Below are 27,812 nucleotides of genomic sequence, written 5' to 3' on the forward strand. Positions count from 1 at the left end.
AGATTTGAGGCATTTCACAGAGAGTTCAGAAACAGCTGCTTAAGGTCCTTGCACACTGAGTCTGAAATGTTCGCATGCGTTTTTTCGTATTCGTCATTCGGTGGCTCTGATTTGTCAAAACACCTCTCAATGCTACGGATGCGAAAAACACATACAATTGAACCCGATCCGAATTTTTTTTATGACGGACGAAAGTTTCGGAGGCAGTGTGTAAGCGTGACTGACATAACGTGTATTCAACTTTTCTTTTTTTTTAATGTGTGACGTCAATCTTATTAAATATTCCAAATAAACTCCCCCACTAAAAATACCCAAACAGTGCCTACACTGTCAGACAAATAATAACAGAGCAACAAAACAACCAAACATGCTTGATGACAGGCTTAATATGAATAAAATATGACAATATAAAATAATTGCATCATTAGGATTGACTTAAATATCAAAAGGAAGCATTAATGAAAGAGTGCACAGAAGTTTGTCCTCTCCACTCACCATGATCTCCATAGCTGACCAGCGTGACGTGCCCCAGTACATGGACATACCATGGTTAATGACGTGCGTCATGGCTCTCACAATCTCTGAAACACACATGTACAGACAAAAATATCAGCCAAGCTTTTGGAATTAGTTTGGTGTAGATCCAGAGATTTTTTTTTGTCTGCTCACCATTAGATGGCGCTATCTACATCCTCTCCTTGTGCAGAGTGACTGGGCTTGTTTTTTCAGAAAGTAATTTAAAACTATGGGAATTCCCAGGATGCATATTTTGCACTTATAATTTAATAATTGATTTACATGTCCAGTTGTACATGTGTATTATTTGAATTCCTTTTTTGTAAAAGGATACTTTGCATTGTAACACAAATGCCCATAACATGACAAAGGATACAAGGGTATAGTACTGTAGCAACGAAGAAGGACAACACAATTGTTTTATGAAAATGATTCTGCAGCATTGGAGATCAAATCTATCATGTTTATATTAAGGGGGCCATGAATTGCAAAATACGATTTATTCCACTCTTAATAAATCAAATATTAAAGGGATAGTTAACCTAAAAATTATGTCATAATTTACTCCCCCTCAAGTTGTTCCGAACCTGAATGAATTTCTTTCTTCTGCTGAACACAAAAGAAGATATTTTGAAGAATATAACCAAACAGTTGATGGGCCTCATTGACTTCAATAGTATAGAGAAGAAGAAAAAAATAGGCCCATCAACTGTTTGGTTACCCATATTCTTCTAAATGTCTTTTGTGTTCAGCAGAAGAAAGAAATTCATTCAGGTTTGGAACAACTTGAGGGGGAGTAAATTGCAGGTGAACTATCCCTTTAAATTGGCTCATTTAGCCATGTTTTGGGAGGCTTTATTTTGGGATTGTGTTGTCAGAACAGTTTGCTTGTTTTTCCTGTGAGATCTGGCAAAACTGACAGAGTTCCACAAAGGATAAACGCTAATAATGCAGAAGAGCTGAAGCTATTTCACAGACTTCTGATTTAACAGGATTAAACACGAGAAGCATTTCAGCAGTAAACTGACACAACGGCTCTATATAAGCAAGTTGCGTTGTACAATAACTTTAAATGTCTCTGTATCATATATTCAAGCATAGCAGCACAACTGTATCCATTCCAAAGGGTTCTAGACATCCTAATGAAAGAAAAATATTTTTCTATCATTTACACATTCTTTGTTGTAAGATAATTCATTCTCAATACATTCATTAATTTAATTACCATTAAGGATAATGGTCTGCATGATGGTCTTTAAGAGGAGATGGGACATATTGAACTTTAACACACTAAGGAAGGCTCAGTGTCGGGACATTTGTGTTTTATCGTCTAGTGGAGTTTAATAAAGAGGAATTTAATTATCCGTCTGTGTGCAGACCATCAGTCCTTTTTTATAGCTTACACTCCTGGGCGAAAAAAAAAAAACCTAACTGGGCCAAGCCATAAATGGCAAAATATTTAGTGGTCTTTATTATTTTAGTAACAAATCACTGAATTGCACAAATACTGTAGATAAAGTATTGAACGGAATAGCCTTTCCCTTTGTCTTCTTTAAATGTTTAAGCCATGTGGGTAAACTTGCAGACAGCTTTTTACAGAAAGAAGAGTCAGTGTTATTCCAATGTTGATGGCTTCAAACAGTTCATGAGTAGCTGAAAAATGTCTCCCAGTTTGTATAATTTAACGTGAGAGCAAAAATTCACTATAAGGTTCAAATCTGGACTCTGACCAGGTCAAAACATGAGCCTGATAGACTTGTTCTCAAGCCACTTCTTGGTTGTCTTTGCAATCTGGGTAGGAGCATTGTTTTGTTTTTATGGTTTTTATTACAACCACACTTTATGGGCAAATAAATAGTTGCTTCCTTAAATTTTTAAGTACAATCAACTTGGATGTTTAAGTCATTTCAACTTAAATTGCATTAAACTGACTTAAAAAAACGAGTTGAATCTTGTATAACTTATTAAAAAAAGTTAGAAAATTGACAAATTAACTTATAACTTATGATAATATCATTTTTTACAGTGTACAATTTCTAATGAAATCATGTATAATGATAAATGGAAAAGAAAAATTATGTATCATGCTCACAGTCTTTGTTTCGTCATATGTTTGCACACGATATCAGTGTGTACATTTGACAGAGCGCCACTCTAACACCATCTGCTCTGAAATCCTCAAGGCATTATCCTGTTCTGCGCCATTACCAGTGGAGCCCTTTTACTGCTGTTACTCTTCAGTGGCGCTTTATAGCTTTTGGACAAGCACAGCGAGTACAAGATTTGCTCAAAAACCTCCGTCATTGAGTTAATAAAGCTGCTTTATTGCTTCATCTTTCAGATTTTCTTGTGCAAAGAGCTGCTTTTCTCTGTCTCATCAGTGTTTTGACTCAAGGCGCTTCACTGTGGCCATTACTCTGCGTCCACTGAGTCTGCATTTCATCTTCACATGCCACCAGTGAATGATGTCTGTGGGGAGCTCTTTGTCTGACAGTGGTGTAGCAGGGCTGCCCTAGTCTCATCAAATGCCACGCATGAGGACCAACATTTTGTTCACTGACTGTCTGAACTTCTGCAGAAAAATTGGAACACACTTGCTAAATCTGGCAGGCTCTAATCTGATTGGCTGGCATTAATCAGTCCACCTAGATATAAGAGATTGGTGGCGCTAACAGCTAACGCCGTCTTTTTGCTGCTGGTAGAGAAATCCAATTTCTTTATGTTTCTGTACTTTTTAACAGTTTGTGTGTCTTGTGGTGCTATGCCCCAACATTTAAGTGATTCTTCTTCTCAGTGGTCAAATACGATAGGCCGATCAGCTGAATAGTGGGTTGCGCCACCTAGTGTGTAGGTGTGAATTAGCCAAAGGCGAACAATCGTTTTGCGTTTGGTGTGAAGGGACTGTTAGCTTCACTTTATCGACGCTGGTCGCTCATCGCTTTTCTGGTCTAAGTGGGCAGGTCATAGTCCAATGTGGACCAATCCTGTAAGACCAGGGCTGCTAACTGCATACATGTGAGAAACAAAAGAACTTATGAGAAGGAAAATAAGGCAAGAGAAGGTGAAAAGAGATAATAAATTATATTTTTTTTAAAAAAACAGGAGAAGCCAAATTTACCTCAGTAGCCAACATAATGAAAATGAAAGCCCACACCCACTCGCTCATTACAAACTCTGTACAAGTGAAAAGAAATGTGTGTGGGTGAGAATGGAGGAAGTGAACGTCAGCTAAGCACAACAATACATCTGCTCAAGAAAAGAGAGAGCAAGACAAAAACACAGGAAACCAGAGGCACATGCCAGTGAGAACAAAAATGAATGGTTCTTCAGCAAACCATCGTATAGCTTCTTCTAACTAGAGACCGTGAACTCTAGCTCAGCTCTGCTGGATCTCTCAGAACATCCAAACATTAGAACCCTGAAGTATTAATCTAATGTAATGTGAATGTCTGGGGTTTCTGCAGTGCGTAGGCTGAAGTGTGCATGTGCAGATGCGTCACGCTCAAGTGTCCCCTCAGATTTTTGAGACAAGTGGATTTTGATTGCAATTTCCCAATAAATCATGTCGAATGCTTGTTGTAGGCAAAAGAAAACGTAGGGGAGACTAATAAATGTAGTCAGTTCAAATGCAACAAAAATACATGCTCATCACAGCCTTTCAAGCTCAGTCACAATTTTGCTTGGTTTATTAAGCTCACAGTGCATTAATGTTAACAAATACAACTTCTATTTTTAATAATGTATTAGTAAATGTTGAAATTATTGTAAGACTGGAAAAACTGGAAGAGAGGGCAGCTCTCTGAGAAAACAAAGGAAATCAACATCTGAACTCTCTTGCTATATTGACATCCCCGTTTGAGACATGAGCACACTTGAGTTGATCACCTCCCAATTTACAATTCTCTCCCTTCCTCATCTCGTCTCTCTCTCATGCTGAGATCCCCTGAAATTCACCCAAACATCTATATTGTTTAATGTGAACAATTATCATACAACACTATCTAATTGATGACTAGTCTATTCTTGGGCTATGATTTAGACGTCTTTTACATTTTCACTGACAGCCCAAATTTTGCCTGGTTTTAGCCTAGACATCTGGGCTGTGTTTGGACGGCTATTAGACATCTTTTAAATGCAAAATTGCTTGCTGGGTACATGTCTGGTATCATTTGAAATGTCTCAGTGTAACTGGTACAAAGGTCTCATCCCCAAAGAAATAAACCAAAAGGTAATCAAGTTTTTAAGAGTTTAGAGATATCTTGCTTACAGAGGAGGGTGGATCTTTCATGCAAATAGCATCCTGTCCTCAAAAGGTGTAAACTCTGGAGACCGTGATTAATGCAAATTCCCATTGTTAGCATATGATTAGGTTTCTTTCTTGGTCTGAGTATATAAAGAGATGTCTCAAGAGGCTCGGGGCGATTTGTGATGAGTTCCGCCCGTAATGCCGAGTGCCTTTCAGACACTCATCATTATGAATTTCCTGAGTCAGGTACATCTTTTACTCTATCTCTGAGCATTTGATGTTATTGTATTGATTATCTTTGAACTTATTATGTAATTGGCATGATACATTTATCTGACATAACAAATTGTTTACATTTGGATTTTATGACTTACTCTGAAATGATTATGTGAATGCGACCGTCTAAGAAATTAGCCAAATTACCTCTGTTTAGTGACCCGAAACTGATGAGTTTGTGATCGTGGGCCCACATATATGAACGGCCGGTGTGAGGACCCTGTGTGAATTTGGCACCCGAGTGAACGAGGATAATAAGAGTAAAGAGTTAAACAGAATAATCAAATGTGCTGCTAAACTATTATATAAATGACCAATAACTAATTGGTATTCAAACCTAAATTCGAGATGGTGATAAAATGGAGTCAGATAAAAGCTGAATTGGAATCTAATTATTTTGCCACGCTGAAAAGACAGTAACACGCAGTAAACCTTCACCCGCTTATCAGAACCTGTCATTGGACCTATAGACGGCCTTAAATTATTATTATTATTATTATTCATTTGTAATAAATGCAGTAGAAGTATTGTTCATTCTTAGTTCTTGTTAAGTAAAGTTGTTAACTAATGAAACCTTGTTGTTAAGTGTTGCTGAAATATGATTACAATTTTAACTGTTTTCTAATTTAATACATTAAATTAAATTTTTTTCTTTGATGGAAAAGTTTTCAGCATCATTACTCCAGTCACACAATCCTTCAGAAATCATTCTAATATCCTGATTTGGTGCTCAAGAAACATTTCTTATTATTATCATTGGTGTGCTGCTTAATATTTTTTTTAACTGTCATTCTTTGATGAATAGGAAGTTAAACAGAACAGCATTTATTTGACATAACGTGTGTGTGTGTGTGTGTGCGTGTGTGTACTTTACTGATTAATTACTTTGATTACATCAACATCATTAGCACTTTGAACTTTATTTTAACAATCTCAGAAAAAGTTCCACGACCCAGAATGCACCAGGACAAGATGTACTGTGAGTACGCTAAACAGCAACAGAATTATGCCTAATCATATGCTTTGATTCGATTTGTGTGTGTGTGTGTGTGTGTGCGTGACAGAGAGACAGTGGCAGTGCTGTATGAATTTGATTTGTGGCTTTAATATCTCTACAGTAGACTGATGTGGACGACTCAAGCACAAACAGGTCATTTGAGGTTTGTTGAAACAGCCAGTTGGTGCTTAGCCTACAATATCAGATGAACACTAATAAACACGTGTGTTTGGTGTTTATAAAAAAGGCAACAAATATTACAGACCGTGAGTGCATTATAGACTATTCATTTAGTTTGAAGATCTTTAAATGCACAGAGGACTGTGTGTGTGTGTTTGCATGTGTGGTATCCAACAGTGCTTCAATACAAGTTATGCTCTTATCAACAGCATCCATTACATATTTTTTAATTATTACAGAAAATAATTGTTTCCTGTAGTTTGTAAAAAGCAAACAAAAATCCCATTTACACTAATGCACTGAAAACTATCTATAGAGCACCAAAATTAACATTAAAATTAAATCTTGATGACCTCATCATCTGTATGTATGCATGTATGCCAACGCATTCTCATCCTTGGGCGTCATAATACTGACGCTTTTGACATTTCGTCTACATCGAACGCACATGGCACCCTTTAGCGTCAATATGAGACGCACAGAGCTTTGTTCGGTTATGGGTAGGTTTAGGTCTAGCGTCTCATATTGACGCTAAAGGGTGCCATGTGCGTTCGATGTAGACGAAATGTCAAAAGCGTCAATATATGACGCCCTAGGATGAGAACGGGCTGTGTATGCATGTATGCATGTATGTATGTATGTATGTGTGTGTGTGTGTGTGTGTGTGTGTTTTAAAGGAGAAGTTCACTTTCAAAAAAACTTTTGCTGATAATTTACTCACCCCCATGTCATCCAAGATGTCCATGTCTTTCTTTCTTCAGTCGCAAAGAAATTAAGGTTTTTGATGAAAACATTCCAGGATTTCCCCCCATGTAATGGATTCTATTGGGACCCAAACGGTAGAAGGTCCAAATGACAGTTTAAGTGCAGCTTCAAAGGGCTTTAAACGATACCAGATGATGAATAAGGGTCTTATCTAGCGAAACGATCGGTCATTTCCAAAATAAATAAAAAAGTTTAAGTTTTATAAGCACAAATGTTCGCCTTGCTCTGTTCTGTGATGCGCGTTCGTGACGTCACGTAATACGCAATTACGTTGAAAAGGTCACGCTTGAAAAATTTCTGTCCTGAAGAAAATGTTCTTTTTGGCTTTTTAATATTAAAACACCCAGGATACGCACACGAAATGGGCATTTTAAACGATAAACTGACACAAATACATTTGAAAATGTGTATATGGTCCTCCTTCCGCACATTTGTAAACACGTCAAGCGTGACCTTTTCAACGTAATTGCGTATTACGTGACGTCACGAACGCGCATCACAGAACAGAGCAAGGCGAGCGTTTGTGCTTATAAAACTTAAACTTTTTTATTTATTTTGGAAATGACCGATCGTTTCGCTAGATAAGACCCTTATTCATCGTCTGGTATCGTTTAAAGCCCTTTGAAGCTGCACTTAAACTGTCATTTGGACCTTCTACCGTTTGGGTCCCAATAGAATCCATTACATGGGGGGAAATCCTGGAATGTTTTCATCAAAAACCTTAATTTCTTTGCGACTGAAGAAAGAAAGACATGGACATCTTGGATGACATGGGGGTGAGTAAATTATCAGCAAAAGTTTTTTTGAAAGTGAACTTCTCCTTTAACATTCCTTGAAGCCCATATATGTACAGTATACCAATATATCTGCTCTAGCATCACATTGATGATCTTTCTCACAAAGCTTAGTAACAACATGTGGCAAACACTTAAACAACTCTCACAGGGAGACCATGGGTAGTAAAATTTGTTCACAGTTCAGTTCCAAAATGTTCTTTTATTAAAATACCCTTTTATCTTCCCACAAGGATTCAACTGTATGTGCCAAGAACAGACTGCACATCAATTAGGATTAAAATCATTCCAGTCTTGATGGTAGAATGATGATTAAACATTTTACTTTGATAGACCTTCTGCTTTTCCCCACAGCAAAGCGCAGCAGTGCCTCTAAAGCTCTGATATGAATGGAGAGTCCTCTTGAGATTATCCTCACACTCTATGCAGTACTTTTCTGGCTTGAAACCCTGATGTAAAATGTGTTTACGTGTTGATAAGACTCGCTCATGCAGACAGTAAAAATACTAAAGCAGTCCAATGGCAGAAATCAGGTGTGTGTGCGCGTTTACTAACAAATTTGTCTAAAGAAGTTAGCTAAATCTGACAAAATAAATAAAAATAAAAATTGTTTTTTATTTCTAAAAATGTAAAAAGCCTCACATAAAAGCAATTCAAAGTGGTATGTTCTCATTAGATTGCAAGTAAACATGATTATGTGCATGTATGTGTACAAATGTGAGAAGAAAAGTTTAGAGTTTGGAGACACAGTAAGGAAAGAGCAGCTTAAAAATACACTATGTACCCTATGGGCAATTCTGTGTATAATCCCTCTAGAGAGAGAGAGAGAGAGAGAGAGAGAGAGTCAAAGAAAGAAAGACATATTTGATGATGGAGAGAGTGTGTCAGAAGCAGACTTCCTAAGCACTGCAGTGCCACAGAAATTGAAAGAGAGTGAGAGATTGGTTAGGCTGGGATTATGATAACAGCATGGAAAAAACGGCCCCCTGAGATGTATGGAAATAGCATCCTATATCCTGTTTTACACACACACACACACACACACACACACACACACACACACACACACACACACACACACACACACACACACACACGGTGCACCTATCATTATGAGGACATTCCATAGGCCTAATGGTTTTTATACTGTACAAACTCTATTGTCTTCATTTTCTAACCCTACCGCTAAGCCTACCCATCACAGAAAACTTTCTGTATTTTTACATTTTTAGTAAAATGTTTTTTAGTATGTTATTTTTAAGCTATTTTAATTACGAGGACTCAGGAAATGTCCTCATAAACCACATTTACGCTGTAATACCAGTGTAATATGTTATTATATTATTATACAAATTTGTGTCCTCATAAATCATATAAACAAGCATACACACACACACACATACACACAACCAACTCACAAAGTAAAGGCCGGTTCACACCAAGAACGATAGATAATGTAATGATGCTGAAAATTCAGCTTTGCAATCACAGGAATAAAATACATAGAGAACAATTGTTTTAATATTTCACAATATTGGCCTACTGTTTTTACTGTTTTTTTTATTAAATAAATGTAGCCTTGGTGAGAATAAGAGACATCTTTTCTGACTCCAAACTACTGAACGGTAGTGTGCACTTTAAGGTGCAGTTAGCAATTTCTGAGAAACGCTTTGGACCAGACTAAGCAGCACAACACACTTGTAGCCAATCAGCAGTAAGGGGCGTGTCCACTCGTGATGGAGGAGGAGAGAGAGTGAGCAAGAAAGAGAGAAGGCTGAGAGACTTCACAAAAGAAAAAAGATAAGTGGAATATCACTGGAAAAAGAAGGGTTATGATCAGGCAAGGGCTTTATGACCCGCATTAATATTAGAAAAGCTTGCCAGCGCTGGAGAGAGACCAAAGCGGGAAGGCCTGAAATCAGACGGCAAGGTTTCAGTTTCTGCTCCATACGTGAGTAACATTGGCACTGTTTTTTCACAGAACCAAGATATGATGTTGTTGTAATGTTAGCTATAGTAACTGGACAGTTTTGAGTGTCATTGTTTGTTTGGAAATACTGTGCTGTTGGCGACTAACAACCGACTCTTGCTTGTATACTCTAGTGTACTGTAAGTCAATTTTTAGTTTTTCCTTGTCGTTTGTTCTTCATCATCGCTTTATTTTTCACAAAGCATTATTTTGCTTCGCTTCAGCTAAGGTAAAGAGACATCCACTTGTGTATTGCATGTTCGTGCATTTTGAGGGCGGATTAATGAAGCAAGGGGTGTGTTTGTTTGGGTCGATTTCAAATATCAATAGTGTTTCTCAGAAATTTGCTTACTGCACCTTAAAACAGTGTTCTAGCAAAACCTCAAGGGGGCGCTAGAGTTATCTTCAAAAGTCTGTGCCATTACACTGGTTGTTTTTATTCAGGTAACTATATATTATTTAAAGCTGCCATCGGCAACCCTGGAAGATTGAGTGGACTTAGCCAAAAATTTTAATGTTTACAACTCTCATGCCCCTCCCCCACTATCAACTAATACCCTCCCATCGATATTATTGGGTCAGTGCGTGTGCACCAGATTTTCTGTGAACGCGCCCGTCTCATCAGCATCGATCAACACCATGCATGGAGTACTCATAAAGTAAATGGTTGATAAAGCACAATTACCTGTCGAGAAGAAATGTTGCAAGCTCTGACCTCCTAGCCATTGAGGTTAACCGAGGAATTGGAATCTTTTCCGCCATCACTCTTCGTTACTGCGCGAACTTCAGGCGTGTGCATGTGATTGTAACGTGCGCACGACCTGTGATTGACAGTCAGATCTCACACCCCCCTGCGCTGATTGGACCCGATGATCCGGGAGCGGTGGATTTTTGCAAAACAAATAACACGCTCCAGGTGGAGTTAGAAGCTCGGGGTTTTTTCTAAAACCACCTTATTTATGTTGTTCTGTCGGATTATACTGTCGATTTCACTGAATATGATCAAAAAAATGTTGCCGACGGCAGCTTTAAAAAATCTACTTTGACTAACTTGCTCAGCAAGACTTTTCGAACTGTTACTCCACCATGACAGTAAAGAGAAAACCTGCCGACAGTTTATGCTAATGCCCACTATAGCTGCTCTAGCGACAATGCCAAATACATTGCTCTCTGAATTGCCTCTACCATATTTCAGAATGCAATGATGCGCAAAAGTGAGCTAGCAAAACTAGAAGCATCTGTGTACTGTGACTTTGAGGCCCAAGCCTCACTTACCCTCCATAGGTGAGTTGCTGTCAGGGCGATTGGCGAAAACCACATCCACATATTCCAGCTGTAACCTCTGCAAAGAACCCTTCAGACCTAGAGAGAGAAAGAGAGAGAGAACGCGTAAGAGAATTTGAATGCTTTGTTGAAGTGAGAGTTTGATTTGTTAAATCAAACTGCACCCAAAACCGCTATAAGGTGGTCTGAGGAACGTTCAGTGTTCGTCAGGAAAGACATTCATCAAAAAATTACTTCAATTTTGGTCTCTCCCTCACACAAAACTATTGCTTCAGAACACTTGGGATAATGCCTGAGTTTTGTGGACCACATTATAATACTTTTATGAGGCGTTTTGTCATTTTTGAAGCTCAAAAAGCATAAACATTCTGCTTAATATATTCTTTTGTGTTTTGTGAAGGGAAAAAAAAAAGATTTGGAGCAACATTAGGGTAAGTACAGTGAAAACTATTCTATAAAATAGGAAAGATAACAAATTAAGACACAAACTTATGTAGTTGTCAAAGGACTTTGAAAGGATGAATGATTCAGTCTGACTGTCACTTTCCTTGTCCCATTCAGAAACAGAGAGAGACAGAGAACAAAGACAGCATATAACATACACTATGCACTGTCAGTAATATGTTTGTTTGTGTATATTTATAGACTAGGGTTAAATCAGTGACCATTTTGGTATCGTCCAATATTAGGTTTAAAATGATCGAGATTATCCTGATAAGGGTGATATCTGAAGTAAATAATACCAGGGCTTATTTCAAACTTGGAAGCTTGTCAAGATTAAAGGAGCTACTGTAACTTTGAACACTGTTTTGAACACAACCCTAACAGATGTATAATATTGGGCATTATATTAGTTATCAGTCATAAAAATATTGCATATTTATTGGTATAAAATTCGGGAACACATTTCGACCAGTCAATCATATCGACCAAAATATATCGTTTCATTCCTATTTATAGACCAGTGGCCCCCAAAAATACACATTGGGCACACTTAAAATTAATGTCACATAACACTATAGACAATTAAGTACATTACCATTACCAAAGGTTTGGGGTCAGTAAGATTTCTTTATGTTTTTGACAGTCTCTTATGCTTACTTAGGCTGCATTTATTTGATAAACTCAGAAAAAACAGCAATATTGTGAAACAGTATTACAATTTAAAATAACTATTTTCTTTTCTAATGTATATTTTATATTCAAATGCAATTTATTTATTAAATTGTATTAATACATACATTTTTTTGCTAAAAATTTTTGACTTTTAAAAATATTCAGTTTTTTTTCCTTCTTCGGATTCTTTAATGAATAGAGTCAAAAAGTACAGTATTTATTTGATATAGAAATCTTTTGTAACATTATAAATGTCCTTACTGTCCCTTTTGATAATTGTATTATTAATTTCTTTACAAAAAACATCTTATATCTCTTGTTTTTCCATTTAGAACCTCACAAACATCTGCTCTGTGAAATGTTTTGCATGAAAAGTGTTCTTGAACTGTTTTTCTTTAAATAAATGCAACTTGGTTTGACATTTAATGCAATGGCATTCAAGCTTTTTTGAGCGCTGTTTAAGTGTCCAAATACTTTTTGGGGTCACTCCACCTCAGAACACATTTATGCTTAGTTCCATTTTAGCTTTTCTTTTAAATAAGATTTTCTTATTTTATACACCTATGTGTAAGTACTGTGAAAGTAAAGCATTGGCAAAACTGTGATGCTTTACAGTCATGCCAATAAATCTTGGCTGAGAGAGAAAGAGAGAGAGCAAACACCAGGTGTGTTGAAACAAAGTCAGAGAGCTTTCAGGTGATCAAACGCTGACGTGATAACTCTGCCATACTGAAATTAATCTGACAGATAAACCGCACAGTCATTCATCTCAAAAACACTGTAATCCAGCCAATCTCAGACTCATTAATCTGCCCCTTGCTCACGAGTGCGCCCTCGCATCCGCCACGGCTATAATCAGTCACAATTCTCTGGGTTTGTGGAGGAGATATTCTTAGCGGGGAGCTTTTTAAAGGATAAACAGACGTTCCTTTCTAGCCCACAAACAATGTCAAACAAACACGAGCTAACGAGGACGAGAGAGAGAGAGAGAGAGAGAGAGAGAGAGAGAGAGAGAGAGATGCGAGCCAGGAAGGAAAACTACACACAAGCTAGAGTGATAAAAATAACTGGGGATAAGCGAAGTATGCGAACGATTCAATTAGTTTCATGAAATACAAACAGTGAGTTTTCTCAATCTGAAAGTGATACAGAAATGACATTATAGATATTAAACTCTCATAAAATCAGTGGTCCGCCTCCGTCTCATAGAGCAGAGATAAATCAGAATATTATTCCATGTAGATTTCCACTCTTAATCAGGCACTCAAATAAAGCTTACGATCTCAAACACTTCACATAATTACATGCTGTCGATTATGAGAAAATTACAATTAAATTACAAAATTAATGAAAAGCCTTAAAGGGTTTTAAAAAGGTAACAAATTGCAGCTAAATCTGTATGTGATCAATAAAATAAAATAGAAATTCAATTATAATTTTTTGTTTTATTCAGATTTTTGGTATTGTTTCCTGAAGAAATATCTAAATATATTTAAAATAATATAAATTTACTTGAGATGCACAATTTGCCAAGGGGGGTAAGAAAAACATAAACAAACAAACAAATAAATAAGTCTTACTCTGATTCTCATTCTTGTTTTAAAGATTACAGTTTAGACATTTTACTAGAAAACAGGACAATCATATGATTATGAAAATTATATTTGGAAGTGTAATAAAAGTAGAAGGCGAATGGTTTCTGTGTATACATAATGTGTTTGAATCATTACCTTGGTTTGCATGTGCTCTCTGTATAGGCATTTATCAAGAAAGATTCAGTGAGAGAGAGAGAGAGAGAGAGAGAGAGAGAGAGAGAGAATCTCACACTGTTTAAGAATGAATGTTGGTGTGGGTGATGAGCTTTTATTAGGAACAAGGCCACACACTGCAGCGAAGGAGAAAAAAAATCAATAAAGGAGGAGGCAATGAGAAAGAAACGAAGAAAAAAGGTTCAGGTCAATTACAAACAACAGGGGGATTAGAAGAAAGAAGAATATCTACCTTCAATAATGTGCTTCCTAGAGAGCCCACGCTCTGTCTCTGCCCTAGAGAGAGAGAGAGAGAGAAAGAAAGAAAGAAAGAAAGAAAGAAAGAAAGAAAGAAAGAAAGAAAGAAAGAAAGAAAGAAAGAAAGAAAGAAAGAAAGAAAGAAAGAAAGAAAGACAAATGCCTAAATTTTAAGGAGAAAATAAGGGTATAGTTATTACTAATAAAATGAATAGAGTAGACAGACAGACAGACAGACAGATAGACAGATAGATAGATAGATAGATAGATAGATAGATAGATAGATAGATAGATAGATAGATAGATAGATAGATAGATAGATAGATAGATAGATAGATAGATAGATAGATAGATAGATAGACTCACTCCACTAATACTTACTTTCCTCCCCAGTACAGTTTAGTAGTGATGACCAGACTGGATCTCCTGTACACACACAGACCGATTATGGATTATGTGTGAAGTGATTATGTTTTATACATTTCTCAATGAAATTGATCAGTGGGATCTCCCTTAAAATAAAATGAGAAAACTAAGATAAATACCTCCAACACTTCTTCTTGATAATGTTTCCTAGGATTATTTCAGCCCTGTGAAGAAAGACACATTTTGAGTACTTTGTAATAATATTTAAATAGAAAAAAAAAAAAAAACACAAGATTTTATTGCTGGATTTGTAAAGCTTTTTTTTAATGAAAACATTTTTTGTTTAGTGAATTCACTAAACAGCCACTATAGCACTGTGATATGCATATTTAAACAAAGTTACTGTCATTCTTTTCAGGGCAAACACACCTCCTTTGTATACAGTTTCATTACAGAATTTGCATCTTTCACAAACGTCAGCGCTATTTGCCTGACACACAGTTAACGTTGAGCTATGGTTACTGTCCGCGGAAATCTGGAGGAAATTTAAAGCTTATTCAAAATTAATGTAAGTGTACTTTTATAGTGATTATGGCAACAGTAATTTATCAAATGATGCTCTAAAGCATTACAACCAGGCACATATCCAGACTTTTGCCATTTTAAATATAGCCAATGTAGTTGCCTGATCACAGTGGTGGAGTGACACTGTACAGATATATGATTCCTATAGTTTGTTGTATCCTGCACTACTTAGCACTCAGAACCGGCCTGCAAACCAGAGAATTGCCCCATGTAAACTGCATTCAATACTATTTAGTATTAATTCCTTTAGTGAATTTGATGCAAAAGCATCAAAGCATCAATGCAGACAATATGTACAGAAATGATGCTATCAGTGGGTGAATTTCAATCATAGTGAATTCCCTTCTGCATCTTCTAACAGGTTTAGATAAAACAGCTGGCAAGATGGAAGTTTGGATATGAAGTTTACAGGCTGGACTATTATATCTGCTGAATCCCAATTCCCATACTATCCATTAAATAGGCTTTATGCAATATTTAGAATAGTTAGATGGTATGAAAAGGTAATAAAGGTGTCCAGATGAATTTAGCCACTCATTTTGCTGTAAGTCAAAGGCCAAACTCACTTCCCAGCTGAGTAGACCTCTGCAGTGTCAAAGAGGTTGACCCCATTTTCATAGGCTATAGTCATCAGCTGCTCTGCCACCTACAAAACACACACACACACACACACGCACAGTATATCACTCAGAAAGCACTCAGCTGTCAATCATCAATGCAGAGAGCTGTGTGAAACAGATAATTGAACGCTCACCTTTCTGAAAACTGCATTGCTTAATCCTCTTCACATGACTCAATGCCATGTGAAGCACTTTTATAACATTCATGTCCCTCACACTTAACCGAATTCAGGGCTGATTTATTTTTTTATTTTTTACATATTGTGTTAAACCTATGTAGAATATCTTTGCCACTTTTATTCATATGGACAGTGCAGTTAGGATAGGCAATGATGGAGAGAGAGGGGCAGAACAGGATCACAAAATGCATGTTATTCAAAAGAAAACCATTTATCTTTGTAATCTTTCATCAAAATGCAATAGCTTGCTCTGTCCGTGAAAGATGTTCCTCTTCGCCTGATTTCACAGAGCACTGTTATTTTTCAACCCCTCCCTTCCAAGCACTTGCCTCCATCCTGGCATTTAATGCCTGCTTGTCACTATGTATATAGGAATACGTGATATTGCACTAGAATTAACAGCATCTGACAGTGTTTTCATTCTGTACACCTCACATTGTTTGTCACATAATGCTGAAAAAATTGTCTTTACAAACAGATTTTCAGGCAGATGAACAGAGTGGCATTCATGTGCATATTAACACAAGATTATTATTATGCATGGATGCTTGGTAAATGTGTCCTTTAAAAAATTGTGCTCATTTTATAAATAGTAAGACAACAGCTAGTCGTGACGTAGGGTGTGATAAATTAAACTGCACTGCAATGTCACAACTATCTTCTAAGATTTCAAAGCACAAGCTATTAGACACACAAGTCATCATTACTAATTTGAAACGATTGCGATTGCATTGCATTGCATCCATTGCACTGTTTTTTCATTGTTGTTCTATGTAAACAGGTGCTAGATGGACACGTTTGACAAAAGAGCTTGCATGTTTTGCAGCGCATGGCACAGCATTCTAAATACGCAATGCTCAAGTTAATATAAGATAAAATAAAAAAACATGTCTCAGGCTCTAGCGTTGTGCATTAGACATGGTGTTCTAAAAATACAGTGCTCAAGTTAAGATAAGTTTTAAAATCAACTTTAAAAAAAAGTCCCATTCCACTTCCCTGCGTTGTGTTTTTGCACTTCACTGCGCTGAAGTGTGTAACTATGCAGAGTGTACATGCGTTGTGCACCCGCCTATAGCCTCATATTATGTGAGGCACAATGTGCCCTTTAAATAACTAAATTAAATAAATATTGCGCCTTTAGACCAGGTTTCAGTTGGTGCAGTCTATTTCAGTTGCCTCAAAATAGCAAAGCGCCAACAATGCGCATGAACACACCTCGTTTTCAGACCAGCACACCCATGGACTAACAGATGGGTGCAAATGCATTTGCTAACAACATGGCGCAAAACGTGAAAATGATAACTGCGTCGGGCTGAAACTAGCAAGAAAACACTTGCATCGCGCCTGGTGCTGCATACTGGTGCCGCGCCGGGTGTATGATAGGGCCCGTAGTGTTCATATTAAAATAAATCAGACTAAAAAAATGTGTCTTGAGGCCTTTTGTTTTTTGTTTTGTTTTTAAAGTGAGATACGGGCAGTGGAATGTGAAAAACACAAAGTCTTGAGATGCATTTTTTAAAAGTTAAACTTCTTTTAACTTGAGAACCGAGTTTTTAGAACACTGCGTCATCGTGAGACGCTGAACAACACGCAAGATGCGAACGCAACGGTCAAAGACATCCGTCTAGCACAAGTTTCTGTGTAAACAGCCAGTTAAGTCGCGGTCACACTAGACTTTGAGCACAAGGAATTTCAATGGACACTGTCGTGATACGACGTCACACTCAATATAACAAATAGTAATTCAATCAAAATGTAAAAATATACAATCTACTCGACTTTACTGCAAAAAATACGGGTTCTTTTTATTCAGCCAAGTGGTCATGCAATGACATATCGATCTTCTACTGGTCATTCGCAGTTCAGTGTTCACCAAACTTGAACTTCGGAACGAAGTGAAATGCTAAATTTTTTGCATGAGCTTGCGTTTCCGGTCTGATGCATTTGCATGTGTATGAATGGAAGTCAATGGAACAAAATGTGTAGTGTGACCGCCCCTTTAATAGGTTTTGGACCAGAGCATCTGTTTTTCTTGTGTAACTGCTGCAATGATACAATGATCTTCATGTCAGAGTTTGATCTTCTGATGAAAGAACAGTTGAAATGGTGGTTAAAACCTCTACAATCCATCAGTCTCTCTCTCTCTCTCGCTGTCTTTGATGGAGAGCTGTCAGCCAGCATGAGTGACAGTGATCCGTTCTGTCAGCGTAGTTGTATATCAGCAGGCCGATAAGGGAAAACCATCTGTTCAACTGCTGATGAGATGACTTATGACATGTGGAGAAGGGTACCGAACTGGGACATCCGCATCTCGCATAATTTGATTGGACAAGAGGGATGACTGGACAAAAGAGGAGACTCCGCCTCTGGGGAGAGACAGGCTTGTCGTGGAAGTCGTTGCCACAGGGACTTTTATTATGAACCGCTAGTATTTATGTGCATTTGCCTTGGGTGAGTGTCAGAAAAGAACACTGGCAGAATGATGTTATTGTTTGAATAATGAGGAAGACCACAGCATGATGTGTCTACGAGCCTTCCTCTCTGCCAAGACTGTCAACACAAAACATGCTTATCTCGGCTAACTCTACCCAATTTGTGCTTATGGCTAAAATGGATTTAGAAGTGGGAATTATGGGTGAAAACAGATGATTCAGCCCCCTATTATATTAGGTTACAAAATTATTTATTAAGAGTAAATATAGTGTTTAATCTATAGATTAATTGCTGTTGAAAATGTATTGGAAAAAAATTAAGTTTACTTTCTGGTTATGAATATAAAAATATAAAAATTGAAATACTCACCTCATCTGAAATCTGCCCCCCGAATGTCACCCACGTGCCTGAGAAAGAGAGAAAGAAATTGAAAGAAAGAGAGGGAGGGAGTATGAGTCAGAGTTATCCAGAGAGTTAGTTTATTATTATTAGTGATATTGTGTCTCTCTGTGATGCCGTCGCTCATCCACATCCCTACCAGAGGCCTACGATCGGTAAATGAGCGATGGCTCGTGGTACCATCACAGAGAGGCACAAAATCACTCTCCAGAACATTTTCGTTCACTGTTCCTTGCTGGAATGATCTCCCCGACTTCATCCAGAATGCAGAATCCCTGACAACATTCAAAAGACAGCTGAAAATTCATCTTTTCAGTGAGCACTTAACCTCATCATAAAAAAAATCTATCTTTCACTTTCCTTTAATCCTTCCCTTTTCTAGTTTATGCTAAGCAATGTCTGAAACTTTGTATTTTGAGCACTTCTTCTTGTTTGCCTTTTCACGATGAATCGCTTGCTGTATTCCTCATTTGTACAGTAAGTCGCTTTGTATAAAAGCATCTGCAAAATGAATAAATATAAATGTATTTCACGCAGAGTTTAATTTAACACAGACCTGAATCTGAATGTTTTACAGTAATAATACAAGTTAAAGAAGAATGTAAGAAAACAAGGCCAGTGACATTTCCTTAAACTTCTTTGTTGTTCAGGGAACTTGATGTAGGCTATACATTTCACTTCCATATTGATGTAAACAAATCAACATTTCCCTATTGATTTAATTCAATATGACATAATAATGGTGTTCTTTTTTGGGAAGCTTTTATAAAAACTATTTATTTATTTGTCTTTTAAGTCTCTTTGGATGAAAAGCATCAGATAAATGTATGTAAGTATTTTAACCATCTTATAAAATAGCAAGAATTTTGACTACTTTTCCCGTTCTTTATAAGGTTATAGCTTTTGCAGTTGTGAAAATATAAAAATATCATAAATAGTCCTAAGAAATCGGATTTCATGCAGTTTTTTCACATCAATAAATATTATTACAATTTAAAGGTACTATTTTCTATTTTAATAATGTCATGTATTCCTGTGATGGCAAAGCTAAATATTCAGCAGAGACTTGCTACTGCCAATACATTCACAGACATGCTGCTGCTGCTGCACGTATATAACATACATGAAATACCCCCCATATAGTGGATCTATACAGGTGGAGCTGGGGAAGGTGGAGGGTTTCTGAAAGTGTGCTGCAGACTGCTAACAGCAAACCCAGCAAGGATTTGAATGCTGAGCTGCAGCTCATTGGCCACTGATGCCACAGCAACCTATCAGCTGCGCTATGTAGATAATGATGCCATCGCTACCAAACTGAGTTAAAGGAACACTCCACCGTTTTTCATATTAAATGTTATTCCCTTAACTAAGATGAGTTGATACATACCTCTCTCGTCTCAGTGCGTGCACTCAATCACTCTGGCGCGCGGCGACACTTTATAGCACTTAGCTTAGCCCAGTTCATTCATTAGCAGTGTTGCCAGATGTACGATAATTATCGTATTTGTACGATAATTTTGACCTCTGTACGATGTACGATCAATAATGGAAAAAATCCTATAATGTACGATAATTTCAGAACTGTGTGACACTTCAAATGATGGTCGTTGTAATAGGGCTTCTCATTGATCTAGCTGTGGATTCTACGTCTACCGGGGGAAGAACGTGTAGAGAGAGGGAGCGAGAGACCTTGCGTGTGTGTGCTAATGTGCCTCACGAAGCGCATGTAAGGACCCAACCAATCAAATGTAAGTGCGGACGGGCTTTTATCTATAGCTACTCCCGAACCGAATCAGAACCGAACACCCCCCCCGTTGGAGATTCCTTGACTCCCAGAAATGACTTTGTGCAGGTTGGGATGTCTGTCTTTTTTTATGTCGTTGACTCGTGTACGATAATTTTTTTCCAAATACGATAATTTTGAGCTTCTGGTACGATACTTGGACATTTCCAATCTGGCAACACTGTTCATTAGGGACCAAATAGAGATGAAGTTAGAAGCTTTTCTAAGCGGGTAAAAAGGATAACTATAATGTATGGCGGAATAGCACTTGGGAGCACTTCGACTCGGCGCAGTAAAAAGTCACGCCTGAAAAATCCTCTCCCCCTCTCCCTCTCACTTCTGTCATTAGAACCAACGTGACTTTTTACTGCGCCGAGTCGAAATGCTCCCGAGTCCCAAGTGCTATTCCGTAATATTGTAATGATATGTATCAACTTGTCTTAGTTAAGGGTTTAAGTTTAATATGAAAAAATGCTGGAGTGTTCCTTTAAAGACCTATCAGCCTGTGCCATCTAGAGTTCCATGACAGAACTTTGTATTTATTTAAAAAGCAAATCTTGTGTTACATTTTAAATGTCTTTTCTGTCACTTCTGATCAATCTAATGCATCCTTTCTAAATCAGAGTATTCATATATATTGAATATTTGATAGGGAAATTGAAACCATCAAAAATAAACAAATAAATGCCTCAATACTTTAGTACAGCATATAGTTAAAGAGATAAAAATGATGTTGATTCTTGGGAAAATCTGTCCCAGGATTTCCTGAGGGCTCTGTTATTCTTGGCCTGACTCACACTGCTGGCAGTCTAAAGCACCCATGATTCATTGCTGTCAGGGTAAGACTCTGCAGTCACTGCCCCACATCCCTGTCAGAATCACCTACTATCACCCTAAAACTCACCCCGCTCCGAGATGAGCATCTCTCCAGCAAGCACTGGTGTCCTGGGCTTCAAATATATGGGATCAGTTGACATTCGAAGAAACACCCGACTGCGTTTCAGGGTGAGGGAACCCGTCGGGGCTGATCAGCTGTTCCCATGGCGATCAAGCGCCCATGGGTTGTAGGATAAATGAGGAAATAGTGTGGGCGTTTGCGAGTGTTACGTTCCCTTGGTGACACCTGTGCAGCTATAAGAAGCATTTGGCGCCTTTCTTGTGTTTCGTACATGGCGTAACAGCCCTCATCCTGCCAGATAACTTTATGCGTACAGCTACTGTGAGCAACGGTGTGCACCAGGGTCTTCGGCAGCTCATCAACTGAGACAAACAAGGGAATGCAGGATCTTTCCGCCTAATCCTGGATCTCCTCACACATTACTGCATTAGATCCGACTGACTAGATTTTTAATATGCATTTAGATTAGTAAATGAAAAAACTGAATATATTATATTTTACACTTTTATTCACTAAAATATTGAAGTGTACCAAGAGTGATATTTACTATACCTATATATTTTAGATTATTAGTACAAAAATAAACAGTCACTGTTGTGCTTCCATCATAGTCTTTAAGCAAACACTACTGACTCACATGAATGAACATACATTTATACATGCACATATGCACACACAAGCCTATACAAGAAATTACTGCTGCTTTGGTGGTTTCCACTGAAAGCTGTCCTCATGTATTCAGTAAAGTGCATATCTGAAGCACTGAAATCTTATTGGCCTGCAGTGCTCTTGCAGTGTTTGATCAAGTGGCTAATGTTTGCGATGTCCGACCTGAAGCAATGACCTCTGACGTCTCAGGAAAATAACAGCTACAAGCAATGAAGGGTGAGTTGCAGCACTTTTGCAAAGTATTTCAGCACCAAAACCTGCATTTCAATCACTAACCATCAGTGAATAAGCAGGCGTGAAATTAAGCTCTTAGTAGTTTAAAGCCTTATTCACAAAACAAGTTGCAAGTTTCATTCAGCACAGCTTTTGTGAGCATGTTTGCTCTGTTTGCTGATTTGTATACTCAGTTAATCAGGTATTAAAATAATCCAGAAAGTGCATGTAAATAACACCAAAAGCCACTCAAGTCCATTTTATTCACTTTCATTAAAAGTTGTTGATTTCTGCTGACAGCAACTTCAATGCAACAAATTTCAGAGTTCAACATTTTGATTAAGTTCATCAATGTTAACTTGGTCTGTTAGCGAATAATAGTGAAAGTCAACAATTCATATTTAACAATACACCTGGATGTTGTTAAATAAGTACAATTTTACAACAAGGAACAACTTTATTCGTATTTTATTTATTCATGTAATTTTTTCTGTACATTACCATTCAAAAGTTTGGGGTTAGTACGATAAAAAAAAAAAGAGAGAGAAAAAATAATACTTTTATCACCAAGGATGCATTAAATTTAGCAACAGTGACAGTTAAGTTAACATAAAAAATTTTTTTTTTTTACTTTCATCAAAGATGAATTTAACAATGATAATAATCAGAAATATTTCTTTAGCAACACATCAGAATATTAGAACGATTTCTGAAGGATCATGTGACACTGAAAACTGGAGCAATGATGCTGAAAATCCAGCTTTGCCATCACAGAAATACATTATACATTTTAAAATATGTTAAAATGGAAAATGGTTATTTTAAATTGTAATAATATTTCACAATATTACTGTTTTTACTGTGTCACTGATTAAATATTTGCAGCTTTGGTGAGCACAAGAAACTTTTTTCAAAATCTTAGTAACCCCAAACTTTTGAACGGCAGTGTATATTTAGATGAAGGATGGAGAATAGATTTGTACCGAGGAAGATTCTTATCTAAGATAAGAGAGAAACCATTTGGAAATGGATTGTGAAGATAAGCCCAGGGCTTTTTTTATGGTTGAATAGCAGCTGTTTGTTCCTCAGTGCTCTTTCTGAGAGCCTTTAGTATGACAACAATAAAGTCCAGCTCACTTATCCTAGTTCAGTCCACACCAAACCAATTCAGTTTTCAATGCCGTGTGGTTTTCATGCGAGAAAAATATGTTTGCTCTTGGAGACAAAACATAACATTTTCAAAACACAATTCAAATTATTGCATTTTATAAATGAGAGCAGAACATCAGACCAGAACTGACACTGCTGTAATTTTCTTGCGTATCTTGCATTAGTTTGTAGTGATAAATATAGAACGGCCAGATTGGAATAAACTGCATGATCTCTTGCATGGTTTCCTGGAGCCCCGCAGCATTAGAAACGCCTGCTATATAAGCCACTGCGTGTTTTTATCTCAAAACTGATTTATACAGTCATTATGTTTCCATTCACAAGTCTTGTGAATGAAAACATCTAATCGTAAACTAAAAGAAAAAAGAGAATAAATTAAGCATCAACCCATCACTCTCCCGCTGTGTGTGGAGTGTGTGAGGCAATTAGTGAGCTTGTGTTTTAATTCATGATAAATTAAATATGAATGGATGGAGGATAACATTTTCAAGATCATGTGACTTCAAACACACAATGTTGCCTGCACTTGTGCATCACAGATCTATGATACTTATTGTCAGTGTGACCTTTTGGTGTTTATGGTTTATCAATCAAAAAATGCTCACCAAGTCCAAGGCATGACACTCGCAGTCCTGACTTCCCAAGATTCCTGTGGAGAAAGTGAGAAATCTGTTACCAAGGACATAACATTCCAGTGTCTTCACTTCAGACATGCCTGTTTTATTTCATTTCATTTCATTTTGGGTGTGTCTCCTTAAAATAAATGTGCTAAATTAATGTGAAATCTTCTTAGAAACACTAAACACTTCTGGATAAGGCTTAGGAAAGCTCATTGCATTCCTTCAGTTTAGAGTTTACAGATTTGGATGGTGACTGGTGAATAATATAAATCCACTGAACATCTGCTTTCCTTTCTGAGCAGAATACTAAAAATTACATAATCATAAATATAAAATATTAATAGAATTTGTGCAAATATTATTACTATTGCAATACAGAGATGGGCAAAATTCTGAAATTAAAAATCCGGCTCCATTCATGAGTGGGAATTTGAATTGGCCACACCCACAATAAGTTAAAAAAGTTATTGTGAATTGGAATAACAGTAAAAAATAAATTAACAGAGTTATAATGAGTTATAATATATGAAATATTATAATTTATATTTTTAAACCTTAAAAACTTTCAGAAGAGCTTTGGAGTGCAGACACATCCTTCAATAGCATTGAACTGTGACAGTTACATAAATAAATACACACACTGAACACTTTTATTTCAAAAGGAAAATAAAACGATTAAAAAGCCACCAAGGTCCTAATTGTTTAAACATTTTTCTGCTATTTGGTTTTCAAAAACTTAAACTAAAAAAACATTCATGACCTCCCACACTGGGACTGCAGTGCATGTGAATAATGAACCTCCTTTTAGACCCAGAGGAAAACATTTTAATTTTCTCTCAGTGCAGATAACAACTGAATGTTTGATCCACAGAGACCGCTGTGACTCTTACAGCACTTCAGTGATTTTAGCTATTACCAGAGAACAAAAACTATTTAATACCTTTAAAAAGGTGCACGTGAATGCACACGCACAAAATGGCTGGCTGGTATTTATGCCTCAAAGTCTTGGATCTATACTTTTTATGGCTTGAGCCTCCCATTTAGATCATCTTATTAGCTATAATATAAAATACATTAGCTACAGCTCTATTCATCAGGGTGTGAATGTGACTTTAACAGCGGCCTTGGTTTCGATCTACAGTAATACCTCAGCAATCCATTTCCACTCCCCTATCATTAAAATTTCCTCTACTCTGAAATGTGGCGTCCTCTTAATGCCCGACTGAGTCACAGATGAAATATCATCAATTTGATATGGTTCACTGTTACTGTCCTCAGATTGCTTAAACATTTGTTTTTATCCTGTGATTATGATAAATACATGTAGACTAAGTGCAGTTTCTTTTACTGTTTGAAGGAAAAGATTCCATCCATCCATCCATCCATCCATCCCATTATCCATATACTATCTATCCATCTCATTATCTATCCATCCATCCATTGTTCTACCTATCTATCCATCCATCCATCCATTCATCCATCCATCCATCCATCCTCAAACGCTGAAGTAATAAACTTTGATGTAATGTGTTTGTGCTACAGAACCAAATGACACTTCAAATAATGCGGATTGCTGAGGAGAGGTGTGATATTGCTTTTCTATGTGATTGAACTTACAATTTTCAACCGGTAGATGAAAAATCCCATAAACTTGCATTGAAGTAGAGACCTGAGTCATTGTTATTGACCAAAAGACACCCAGAGAATCCAAGCAACCACATAGCAAAGCACTAAAAACCACTCAGAACGCCTTAGCAAACATCCTGACAACCACCCACAACACCTTAATATCATGGTGGTGGGTTTTGAACGAACAACACCACTCACATTTTCGTTTTTTAGTTAAAAATACCAGAGCAACAGCTCCTGATGTCTGGATCTAACCCTGCCAGCCTCAAAACCGGATTTTGCATCGCAATAAAACCATCAAGATGGATTTTCTTCATTCTGGGATATTATTTTAGGAGGAACAACTAGACATGGATCTTGAATATTTCTGTGTATTTGTGAAGCTGTGCATTGCCTCACAGGAAGCAAGTTAGCATGCATTTGGAGGGAAACCAAGAACAGTGATTTTGGCTTGCGGACACCCACCCCGTTTTTCAGTTTACGATGAGAATACCAATTCAGCATGGACATTCACATTTCCCTTCCAAACGGATCGGTCTCCAAATTTTTGCATATCAACATCCTTAAGTAATCTGATTAAGAATGAAACCAAATTATAAGATAATGATCTAGTTTATCTCTCTGTCTTATTCCTGCAGGTCAAGTCAGCTTTTCAGATAAGACAAATCTGTTGTCTTTATAAAAGGTGGCTTCATCCTTCACACTGATGCAGCTGGTGCATGTCGCCCAAACATCATCTCCCACTCTATATTTTTTCCGAGCCATTATTAGTTTGTGTGACATTACAACCACAGCACATTCTCAGCTGCAGACATATATAATTTAAAACTCCCTTTTCTCCGTGTGATGGGGGAGTGCGTCTTTTTTCCGGGTACAGCAGACACACATGCTGTTGGGTGTCAACAGATCCTTCCTCATCACAGCGAGCGGAGTCAGAGAGCTGAAGAACTGAGAGACTGTATGACAGAAGAGCTCAGAAATGCCTCAGCAAGCCAATGGAAACGGTATGTATCGTCTCACTGACAATGTTCAGAGGAAGGTGTGTGAAGAACAGATGTGTCATGACAGGAAAGCAGGTCTCATTTGTTTGTATATGTACATGACTGCGTGTAGGAACACAACAGGTTTTTTCCTTTTTTTGACTGGATGCTCAAAACACAAAAATACAGAATCACTTGTGTTACAATCGGTTGCAGAGATGGAGGGAGCAGGATCTACGTGCAGCAGTTTTATTAACAAACAAACTCAAACTTGACAAAATAATCTCAGCACAAGAACAGAACAACCTAAACATGCAACGTTAAGAGCTGACAAAGAACCAGACAGAACACAGGGTTAAACATAGACAGAACTGAAGAGCAAATTAACAAGACACACCTGAACTGAACTAACAATCAATCAAACACCATAGAAACAAACAGGCAGGGGGCGGAGAAAGACAGAACTGAACTAATTGACAGAACACAGACACAAATCACTGACAATATGTCTAGACATGGTACCATAAAAATGACGTTTTCCTGGGCATTCTACCATTGTAACTATAGTTGGTCCCACAGTTTAGACACTATCATAGTACCATGGCGTATCATGTGCCATGGTAATACCATGTTTGATGTCATACACTTAAAAATTACCATGGCACTGGAAGTTTTTCAGACATTTACCATAGTAGTAGCACGGTATTTTTGGAAGTACCATATAAATTCCATGGAGCATGAATTTCAGTACCATGGTATGTTCCAAACTACCATAGTACCACCACAGCAAAAAGAAATTGTACTGAAATTCATGTACCATGGTGTTTCAAATGGACCTCCAAAGTACTTATAAGAATACCATTGTACTGCCATAGTAAACATCCAAAATACACTATACATTCAAGTTTTTTAAATTGGTTTATTAAAAAAAAAAATCTAAAAAACTAATTCATCATTTAAAAAAAAAAAAAACTTTTACTATATTTTAAGATATATTGAATATATTTGAAAATTACTTTATTGCTATGATAGTAAAGCTGAATTTTCAGCACCCATATAGTCTTTGTCACATGATCCTTCAGAAATCATTCTAATATGTTGATTTTCTGTTCAAGGAAC

At 37.2% G+C, this 27,812-nt stretch overlaps 1 protein-coding gene across 4 annotated transcripts in view; it reads right to left on the reverse strand.

Moving 5' to 3' along the window:
• Positions 1–27,812, reverse strand: part of kcnab1b (potassium voltage-gated channel subfamily A regulatory beta subunit 1b) — a 56,357-nt gene that overhangs the window by 6,021 nt on the left and 22,524 nt on the right. For all 4 annotated transcript variants that reach the window (XM_084118664.1, XM_084118663.1, XM_084118661.1 and 1 more), the window contains 8 exons: positions 24,070–24,113; positions 18,702–18,739; positions 15,667–15,746; positions 14,695–14,739; positions 14,531–14,575; positions 14,145–14,188; positions 11,019–11,105; positions 496–581 (listed from right to left, as the gene is read on the reverse strand). In XM_084118664.1, the coding sequence (XP_083974790.1) occupies positions 496–581; positions 11,019–11,105; positions 14,145–14,188; positions 14,531–14,575; positions 14,695–14,739; positions 15,667–15,746; positions 18,702–18,739; positions 24,070–24,113 (469 nt within the window). The remainder of the gene's footprint in view (positions 1–495; positions 582–11,018; positions 11,106–14,144; positions 14,189–14,530; positions 14,576–14,694; positions 14,740–15,666; positions 15,747–18,701; positions 18,740–24,069; positions 24,114–27,812) is intronic.

This window comes from Abramis brama (assembly GCF_963993115.1).
Source record: "Abramis brama genome assembly, chromosome: 7".
NCBI lineage: Eukaryota > Metazoa > Chordata > Actinopteri > Cypriniformes > Leuciscidae > Abramis > Abramis brama.